Source organism: Batrachochytrium dendrobatidis (genome assembly GCF_000203795.2).
Source record: "Batrachochytrium dendrobatidis JAM81 unplaced genomic scaffold BATDEscaffold_5, whole genome shotgun sequence".
In the NCBI taxonomy this organism is placed as follows: Eukaryota; Fungi; Chytridiomycota; class Chytridiomycetes; order Rhizophydiales; genus Batrachochytrium; species Batrachochytrium dendrobatidis.
The window spans coordinates 1,371,903-1,381,566 of NW_006281103.1; the positions used below are offsets into that span (position 1 = coordinate 1,371,903).

Genomic DNA, 9,664 nt, shown 5'->3' on the forward strand with positions numbered 1-9,664 from the left:
TGGCGTTTGAGGGAGGTACTGATGGTGACAACGTTCCAAAAATTCTTGATACACTCCAGGAGTTGGGTGTTCAAGCAACATTCTTTGTTAATGGATTCAACGCCAACAATTTACACGATGCTGATGCACAAGCCATTTTGAGGAGAATACATGACAATGGTCATCAAGTTGGATCTGGAACTCTGGGCCATTCCAAGCCTAACCACCTTTCACCCGAGCAAATTGCTTTTGAAATGCTTAATAATGACTGGATGATCCAAGAAGAGCTAGGCATATCTCCACTCTACATGCGAATCCCTCATGGTTCCTATACTTCAGCTCTGATTAAGCAGCTTATTGATATGGGATATGTTGTTATTTCGCATAATGTGGATAGCAGTGACTGGGCCGTTGCCGAGTCATCTGATCCAGCCACGAAGGCAATCGAAGAATTTGACAGGTCCGTTAGCCACCATTCTGGGGCTAGTCCCGAGACTCATTCGTTCATCACGCTTCATCATGAGTGGGTTGAAAACGGCCATATCGGTGTCAGGGCAATCGTTGAGAAATATCATAACTTCGGATACAAGTTTGTCACCGTTGGTGAATGTCTGGGCTATCCTTATGCCAAGGACTGGTATCGTATTCGTGACTTTAACGAATTGGCTTGAGCTTGATGCATTTTTACTTTGGTTTCTATACCATTTCTATCCACGACAACTATAATCAATCTAAAAAGTATTGTGCATGTGGACTGATAGCATCAAGTGAAATAAATCATTCATTAAAAATAGTTTTGGGTTTATGATTATTCATTGGGAATTTCAGATTAAATGTGAGATTCTGAATTTATGATGGACACGGTAAATTGTGATTCAATCAGATTTACGGATCTACATCAGATCATCTAGTGATGCTGTCAATAGACTACTGCATACACGTTGCGTATGTATTGCCATCAAAACAGTCGGCAAGTACTGCATCCATGAATGTATGACAATCTACATAACCCAATGCATTGTACAGTGGGAAGAGTTTGAATACAGTCGGTACGTGGTTCGCTCAATGAAATAACATCATCAAATGTAAGAGCTGCTGCATCACGCGGTGTAAGGAAGTTGGGAAGGTTAAATAGTTTTTTGAGAGTAGCTGGGATCGACGAGTGTTCAAAGAAACGACTCGTGTCATCAGAGTGGTAAACTGCAATGCGTTGCAACAAAATATTGAACTTGCTCATACCGTATATATACAGCAACACCTCGAACGTGCGATGGCTTGGAACTCGTTATAACAATGACTGGTTGATACAAGCCAATGTTTATTGGAACGCTGAAATAGGCATATCAACGACATTTAGGTGTTGACGCTTTTGCATACAATGTGTCAGCATGTCCATCCAAAACCACCAACATGTCTATTGATATTTGTTGTACGATTTTTTGACACTACGAGTCCACCAACTGGCGTCAACACATTGCTGTGACTTGATTGTCACATGCGGTCAATCATTGTTCATCTGTGATGTATAATTGAACCATGGTTTCATTATCAATAACCAACTCGGTTGTGGTGTTCGACATTTTAGCGACCAAGTGCAACGGATTGCAGTCAGCCAGTCCAACTTGGCCAAACTAGCTGATCGTTTAATGTGTATCGTACACAATATCAATCAAACCAGTCAAACTAAAATAATTATATATACACAATGTATTGGATTGATTGAACCCGATAGTTTATTAAGTTGGTTTCAATAGTGTCTTGCATGATCGACAAGATCAATGCTGTGTTTGTCAATCAATCAAACCGACACACTGGATTACACCAAACAGTCAACCCAATGCATTATACAGTGGGAAGAGTTTGAATGCAGTCGGTACGTGGTTCGCTCAATGAAATAACATCATCAAATGTAAGAGCTGCTGCATCACGCGGTGTAAGGAAGTTGGGAAGGTTAAATAGTTTTTTGAGAGTAGCTGGGATCGACGAGTGTCAAAGAAACGACTCGTGTCATCAGAGTGATAAACTGCACCCTTGCTGACATATGGTGAAATGATGATTGTTGGCACACGAGGACCAAGACGGTCAAACTGGAAATCTCCAACATTCGAGTCGGGATTGATATTGTCGGGTCGAGGAACACAAGTTGGTGGTGCAACATGATCGTAAAAACCACCATTTTCATCATATGTCAGTACAAATACAGTGTTTTGCCATTGAGGACCGGCACGAATGGCTTCGTATATGTCTTTGACATATTGCTCACCAGCATGCAGGTTGTTTGGAGGATGGTTGTCGTTTTTGAGCCAATCAGGATCAATAAACGAATATTGGGGTAGTGAACCGGCTCTGGCATCTTCAAAAAACGTGCTCATGTTTTTGATTCTCATCCAGTTGTAAATATTGCGCAGATTGCGGTACAACAGTGGTGTAGACTTGAGTTGAGGAGAATAGAACTTGTACGAGTTTCCATGATCGGCCATATTTTCGTAGATTGTACGGCACGGAACACCAAGAAAAGCACCATTGTTGGCAGTATAGCCAGCAGCAGTAGCACAATGGAAGAAATGACGATTGGGATAAGTTGGTCCAGGAACAGATGCTATAGATACGAACAATATTAATTTACAGCCGACAACATGCAGTCATTAAGCTTGCATGGCTTGGTTGGCAGTTGGCGTGTCATCTTGCACTCCACAAATCCTTGTTGAGCAAATCTGTCATGATTGGCTAATCACTATACTATATTGCTTATTTTAGACTGTAAATTTTGATGTTTTCGACTCGTTGGTAATCTCCGCTGTCGACTTTGTCACAGCTGATTGACATTGTCTTACTCCAGAACCCTGATCACACACCCTCATTATCAACGGTTGTCAAAACCCTATTTAAGTGTATGCAGCCAATATGCTTTGACCTGCGTACTCAGGAATCTTGAATAGGGTGAGTTTATTTCGGATATTTGAATGATTGCGATGTTGGGATTTAGGGTGATCGTTTCAGTGTTTTACACATTTAAATGGTCATCATCCCCAACGCAATATCAGGATATTGTTCGCAGTCAACCATTTCAACTACGGATTTTTGATTGATTGCATATAGAATTCATCATGCTTATGCTTAAAGTCAGCGTGTTGGCGTTTGCCGCTGTTTGTAGCGCTCAAGGTAAAACAACAATATGTATGGTTGTATATACTGTTGATTGGGATACTCACGAGTAAATAAATGATTAGTTTTACCCAAATCAGCTCCGTTTGTTACAAGCAACGATGGAATCTTGAATCTGCCTGTATCCAGTGATTTGAAGTGCGGTCCAAAAGCAAAAACCATTTGTCCAGATGATTTATGCTGCTCCGAATACGGAGTCTGTAACAGAGAAACCGACTCGTGTGGCAAGAATTGTCAACGCGGATATGGTCATTGTGAAGTGAAGAATCTACCTGCTACTGAACCTGCTACTGGATCTGATACCGAGCTTGTTACTGATTCTGATCTTGAATCTGATATTGAATCAGATCTTGAGCTTGTTGCTGATTCTGATCTTGAATCTGATGCTGAATCTGATACTGAGCCTGAGCCTAGCAAGACTCAGGAACAAAAAGACAAAGGTGCAGAAGTATCCAGTAAAAACTTGCATGAACTCGTTTTAAAATCTGATAAATGTGGACCAAAACATGGCAGATGCAAGGGATCGTTATGCTGTTCCGACCGCGGCTATTGTGGAGTGGATGTTTCGCACTGCATATCTCAATGCAATCCCTTGTATGGTGAATGTGGAAATGATCTTAGTCCTGCTATCAAGGCTTCGCTCACTCTGACGGATGATAATACGTGTGGACGTCGATACAACAAAGTGTGTCCACCAGAATCTTGTTGCTCGCGTGATGGTGAATGTGGAACTTCAACGGCTCATTGCAGTGTTGGATGCCAAGGTCTATTTGGTATCTGCAAACTCCCAATCACGAAGCCTCCAACATTTGATCTGGGTCCCCCCGACTTCGAATATTATGATGAGATTCGTAAAAAAGGCCGAGGAGGTGGTCGTATGGCTCTGGCGTTTGATGGAGGTACTGATGTTCACAACGTTCCAAAAATTCTTGATGTACTCAAGGAGTTGGATGTTCAAGCAACATTTTTTGTCAGTGGATTCAAAACTAGCAATTTATACGACAGCGAAGTACAAGCCATTGTAAAAAGAATATGTGACGAAGGTCATCAGGTTGGATCTGGAAGTCTGTCTTATTCCAGACTTGGCAGAATTTCACCCGAGGAAGTTGCTCTTGAAATGCTTAATAATGATTGGATGATTCAAAAAGTGATTGGTGCCAGTCCACTCTACATGCGACTTCCTCATGGTGACACTAGTCCAGAAGTGATTAAGCAACTTATGGAGATGGGATATATTGTTGTTGGAAGTAATCTGGATAGCTATGATTTGAGCATTGGCGATGTAAATGATTCAGGTGAAACGGCACTTGCCAACTTTGATAAGGGCCATGATGGCTTTCCCACGTCTGATATACAGGTCAAATCGCACATCACACTTAATCATGAGGATGTTAAAAACAATCATCTCGGTATTCGAAAAATTATTGAAAAGTATCGTAAAATCGGATACAAGTTTATTACTGTTGGTGAATGTCTAAGCCAACCTGATCCCCAAAGCTGGTATCGTGTTCGTGACTTTAACGAATTCGCTTGAGTTTGATACATTTTTTGCTTGTTGGTTTCTATACTATTACTATCCACGACAACTATAATCAATCTAAAAAGTATTGTGCATGTTGGACTCCATCAAGTGAAATAAATCATTCATTAAAAATAGTTTTGGGTTTATGAATATTCATTGGGAATTTCAGATTAAATGTGAGATTCTGAATTTATGATGGACATGGTAAATTGTGGTTCAATCAGATTTACGGTTCTACATCAGATCATCTAGTAATGCTGTCAATAGACTACTGCATACACGTTGCGTATGTATTGCCATCAAAACAGTCGGCAAGTACTGCATCCATGAATGTCGCAACTGTGGACAACAACACAATCTGTCGTGACAAGACCCAATCATTGTCAATATTCACATTGACAATACTACACTTTTGATTGACAGATACGAATTCTTCAATAACCGGTCCAAGAATACGGTATGGTTTATACCAACTAGAATCGTTAAATAATGAAATGGTTAGACTGACATCAAATTGAAATGTCAAACAAATTTATAACTCACTTGGAGTACAAATCTATCCTAACTGGAGTATATGGTGCTTTGCGTAGTATAACATCAAGATCCTCACCAGCATCAATCGTGGATCCACAAGTGATCATTTCGCGAGGTGAAGCATCGGTACCGGATGTGGTGGACATGGTTCTGTTTTGAGACTTGATCACCTGTGGCACAACAGAGATATCTGCAGTGGATGATGGAGAGGTACCTCCAACATGGGCAATTGAAGGAATGGCCGATATGATGGATGGAATGGCAAAGCGAGTTGGGAATGCGCTCATTGCACATGGACCAATAGTGGATTTAAGACTCATCACTAAATTCGTGTAATGGGTTGAAAAATAGTGAGTATGATTGATTCAATTATATCAGCTACATGGACAAACTTGATGTATAGATTTGACACCAATAGCTTATGAATTGTTAAATTTGGAAATGGATCAGTTTTCCAAATGTTGAGCTGAGTTCAATACCACACAGTAGTATACATACTTCTAGATGGAGAGCCACACATTGCCTTCATGGTGTGTTTTGGAGTAGCTCGCATAGAAAACTTTGCAAAGTGACGAGCTCCTGCTGATATCATTGCTGGCTATTTGATCTGGCAATCACTCGCTTGGGTTGAATTTCAAATTTGATTTTTCTGTTTCAAATGATTACAAGTCACGTGTGTATGATCGTGACACGATAAAAGTCGGCGCGAAATAACTCGACAATTTCAACCCAAAACAATGGCGAATACAAGTTCTTTGGTTGAATCTGCCATTCAATCTGCTGTCAGGATATAAACACAATCTTGCAGCTGAATGGATCAACCCATACTAAATGAACTGCTGAAACCAGAAATCTCAATTAGTTCAATGGTCTCGCAAACAGAGAATCCTTAAAACCAATTTGTTGGTTGCATATATTCAACAGGATTTACCAATCATGGCAGATGATCAGTTACAAGAGTACAACTCATTGTTGGATGAAAATGATTGGTGTACAAAAGCTAAAAAAGTGCAAGTCGGTGTTGACATCTCTGTATAGATTCAGTGTATTTACAGGATTTTGTAATTTTTCAGTGTTGAGTTTTTTTTTGGAAAATGGTTGGACATCCGATATAGAGACGATGATATTTTATTTAGTAAGAATGACTTTTAAGCAAGTAGATACGTAAAAACAAAAAGAGGGTCAAAGTAGATGACGATCCAAAGCCAAGGCAAAAGAGTGATTCCAGTTGGTTGATAAAGTAGATAAATGACAAAAATCTAACGCTGTTCAGTAGAAGGCCTAGAATTGGACTCTTTAAGTGCAATCAGTTGGCGTGTACGGAAAGTTTCGTAGTGTACCAAAGATGTGGTTTCAATCAAATCCTGCAGGTTGGTTCGAGTGAGAAAATTGCGAAGATGAACGAATTCGCAATGAGATTCGTCCTCGACGTTAATCACGCCCCAACGAGTGCGACGACCACGAACTGCTTTGCCATCTACCACAACATTGCGCTCAGATCCAACAATAGCAAAAGGGATCATGTCTTTTATCAACTGTGCAGCCTGCCTGTCAGCGCGATCATCGTCGTATGAAGCAAACTCTTCATCCACATCGGTAAAAGGATAGACTCGAATGCCATGGAACTCGATTTCATCACGAATGCGACGTTTGAATTGCAAACGCTCTTCCAAAGTGAGCGAGTCAGCTTTGGCAATTATAGGGATCACGTTGGCCACTTCAGATATTTTTTTCATGACAGTGATATCCAGTGGAGTGAGAGAGTGACCAGTTGGAGAAATAAAGAAGATGACAGCATGGATACGAGAGTCTGAGATTCTGCGCTCACGCTGAGGATTGAGTTCACGACGAAGATAAAGAGCATATTGGTCCTTGATGTGCTTGATGATTGGATCCCAGCTGCATAGTAGACAAGGTAAATTAGTTTTTCAAATTACAAATATTTCAACCTAGATGGAATTACCAGTTATCATTGTTCACTTGGTCGCCGTATCCAGGAGTATCAGTGATGGAAAGAGAAAGACGGATTCCTTTTTCCTCAATGACTAGAATAGGAATAAAATGGTTACCAATGCTGATATAAATAACTCGAGTCAAAGAACGCCTCATTTGGAAGATTGATAATCAGGAGCAGCCATTGTGGATTGACCTGAGCAAGATTATAACACATAAAACCAAGGTCGGACTATAAACACAATAAAGTATTACTTACGATGTTGAACAGAGTTGATTTCAGTAGTTTGACGGGGAGGAGCAAGACCTTTCGACTCGACCAAATGTGAAGCAAACAGAGTGTTGACTAGAGTGGACTTGCCTAAGCCAGAGCGACCTAATAAGACTTTTAGTAAACCATAACACTGTACATTAGATAGTGTTGAACAGATGCTCACCAACGACCATCAAGTTGAAAGCAAAGCCACGCTTGACAAGTTTCCTTTGGATTTGGTTAGTGATGGAGTCGAAGCCAACATATCCAGTAAGAGTAGCCTATAGTGGAATGTATGTTAAAAAGTAATTTGTACATGACAGTCATAACAAGACGAACCTTTGGAATCCCATTGATGGAACCAGTAGAGCTCGCAGTAGGAATTGGTGCAACAGATGCCATTTTGTATAGAAAGTCAAGTTGTATTCACGCCAAAAGACTTGAAATAGAAATCAGAATTGTGCAGTTTAAACCAAGACAAAAGTTGTTTTTTAAAGAATTCAACAATTTAAAGTTAAAACTTGAATGTATAAAGAATGAGAATCAAGTTTATAAAGAATGACAATCAAAACTTGAGTTTATAAAATAAATATTCTAGTTGAATGTATAAAGAATGAGAATCAAGTTGAACAGTTTAAACTAGAATTTCTAATAAAAATTCAAACAGTTAAACTGCAACATATAAAAAAACATTATTAATTCCAGTTAGATTCTCATTACAAACTTGTTATTCAGTTTAATACTCGATAAGCTTGTCAGATTTAGTCATGCTGATGACTGTATTGGTTCGTCTTGAATTAGTTTTTACCTACAATCAACCCATCATGTCCTCTCGCTCGTTTACTAGGATCATCACTACTAGAAACTACTATGTTTCTCCATCTGTTAATCATGTCATTCATCCTGACCATCCACATGCTATTCCATCTCATTTGAATAAGCAACGTCCTTTACGAGCTATTATCATGGGTTGTCCAGGTGCAGGAAAGGGCACACAGACTAAATGGCTTGCTTCCAACTACGGCATTAGAACCATCTCTAGTGGTGATGTTCTTCGTTCAAACGTCCTTCAAAAGACTCCTGTTGGTCTTCAAGCTAAAGCCATCATCGAGGCTGGTGGGCTAGTCAATGACTCCCTGGTCAACGATCTGATGTTGACTGAGATGAAAGGAATGTCGGATTCTCAAGTAAAGTCTTGATGCTTCAACCTGCGCTTCATTAGCCTGACAATCTAATTTAAACTTTGTATCGACCTATCCTCTAGTGTTATGTCCTTGATGGCTTTCCACGTACTGTTCCACAAGCTGAAATGCTCGACGCATGGCTCAAGCAAAATGGAACTCCATTGGCCATGGTCATCAACTTGGATGTGCCTTGGAATGGTAAGTACTGTCTCTTCACTGGTATCAAGTACACTACTGACATGTTCTTTAGTTATTCTGCAGCGTATTGAAGATCGTTGGATTCATGCTCCAAGTGGTAGAACTTACAACATCAGTTACAATCCTCCACTCCTGTCTGGTCGGGACGATGTTACTGGCGAACCTCTAACAAAACGATCTGTATGGTTTTATTTTAATTGATATTCAAGTTGGGTTCAAATACTGTATTGTCATGTATACTCAACTTGATGTTCTTGTTTAGGATGATGATGTTGACATATTCAAGTCTCGTCTTGAAGCTTATCGGTCTCAAACAATGCCATTGATTGGTTATTATACCAATCAGGGTATTTTGTGTAATTTCAAAGGTTCAACATCCGATGAGATCTATCCTCAGATTCAAGACACGCTTCATGCATACTATGGATGCTCCATTACTGCTGATACCAAACCAGCCAAGACTTGCACTTCTACGGACTCTACTTCCGTGTCAACATTATCACAAAAACCATTGCGGGCTGCCTCCGTTGCCTAATCCTCGATATTTACCTTTCAAAACCAGTTCAACTCGATTGATTTGCATATAGCAATGACTGACTTGGCTGAATCAACTTCTTTTGTCATTTCTTATTGCAATATCCAACCTATCAAATACCAAAAACAACTACTACTGTAACAATCTTAACTCAAACTACGCTTACATTTTGCCACCTTTATTAAGGAATACCGCTCTTGGAGCTACAGCCGTATTGACGTGAAATATAACACGTTTCTGTAATCAGTATTTTGTTTTAAAATAAACAGTCGTTCAACATTCCTTGTATTGTTCTACTACAAATTGACTTTGAATATTCTCAACGTCTGCAATCGAGAACG

At 39.9% G+C, this 9,664-nt stretch overlaps 6 protein-coding genes across 6 annotated transcripts; 3 read left to right on the forward strand and 3 right to left on the reverse strand.

Annotated features, from left to right (window-relative positions):
* Positions 1 to 41: 41 nt before the first annotated feature.
* BATDEDRAFT_10985 (uncharacterized protein) lies at positions 42 to 650 on the forward strand (the record flags this gene model as incomplete). Its single annotated transcript, XM_006678265.1, has 1 exon — positions 42 to 650. A coding segment is annotated over one exon (609 nt), but the record flags the coding sequence as incomplete, so codon positions are not given.
* Positions 651 to 1,696: 1,046 nt separating this feature from the next.
* Positions 1,697 to 2,700, reverse strand: BATDEDRAFT_35037 (uncharacterized protein; the record flags this gene model as incomplete). The annotated part of the gene is made up of 2 exons (XM_006678532.1): positions 1,697 to 2,578; positions 2,670 to 2,700. The coding sequence occupies 2 exons, from the start codon at positions 2,698 to 2,700 to the stop codon at positions 1,866 to 1,868; spliced, it is 744 nt and encodes a 247-aa protein (XP_006678595.1). The 3' UTR covers positions 1,697 to 1,865.
* A 386-nt stretch (positions 2,701 to 3,086) lies between these two features.
* BATDEDRAFT_24715 (uncharacterized protein) lies at positions 3,087 to 4,678 on the forward strand (the record flags this gene model as incomplete). Its single annotated transcript, XM_006678459.1, has 3 exons — positions 3,087 to 3,141; positions 3,210 to 3,403; positions 3,548 to 4,678. The coding sequence occupies 3 exons, from the start codon at positions 3,087 to 3,089 to the stop codon at positions 4,676 to 4,678; spliced, it is 1,380 nt and encodes a 459-aa protein (XP_006678522.1).
* Positions 4,679 to 4,934: 256 nt separating this feature from the next.
* Positions 4,935 to 5,753, reverse strand: BATDEDRAFT_29989 (uncharacterized protein; the record flags this gene model as incomplete). The annotated part of the gene is made up of 3 exons (XM_006678487.1): positions 4,935 to 5,139; positions 5,210 to 5,522; positions 5,699 to 5,753. 3 exons carry the CDS (start codon positions 5,751 to 5,753, stop codon positions 4,935 to 4,937), a joined length of 573 nt encoding a protein of 190 aa, XP_006678550.1.
* A 553-nt stretch (positions 5,754 to 6,306) lies between these two features.
* BATDEDRAFT_35039 (uncharacterized protein) lies at positions 6,307 to 7,808 on the reverse strand (the record flags this gene model as incomplete). The annotated part of the gene is made up of 5 exons (XM_006678533.1): positions 6,307 to 7,099; positions 7,164 to 7,245; positions 7,413 to 7,529; positions 7,591 to 7,687; positions 7,746 to 7,808. 5 exons carry the CDS (start codon positions 7,806 to 7,808, stop codon positions 6,460 to 6,462), a joined length of 999 nt encoding a protein of 332 aa, XP_006678596.1. The 3' UTR covers positions 6,307 to 6,459.
* A 371-nt stretch (positions 7,809 to 8,179) lies between these two features.
* On the forward strand, positions 8,180 to 9,323 carry BATDEDRAFT_29990 (uncharacterized protein; the record flags this gene model as incomplete). Its single annotated transcript, XM_006678488.1, has 5 exons — positions 8,180 to 8,191; positions 8,348 to 8,593; positions 8,671 to 8,788; positions 8,841 to 8,968; positions 9,051 to 9,323. The coding sequence occupies 5 exons, from the start codon at positions 8,180 to 8,182 to the stop codon at positions 9,321 to 9,323; spliced, it is 777 nt and encodes a 258-aa protein (XP_006678551.1).
* Positions 9,324 to 9,664: the final 341 nt, after the last annotated feature.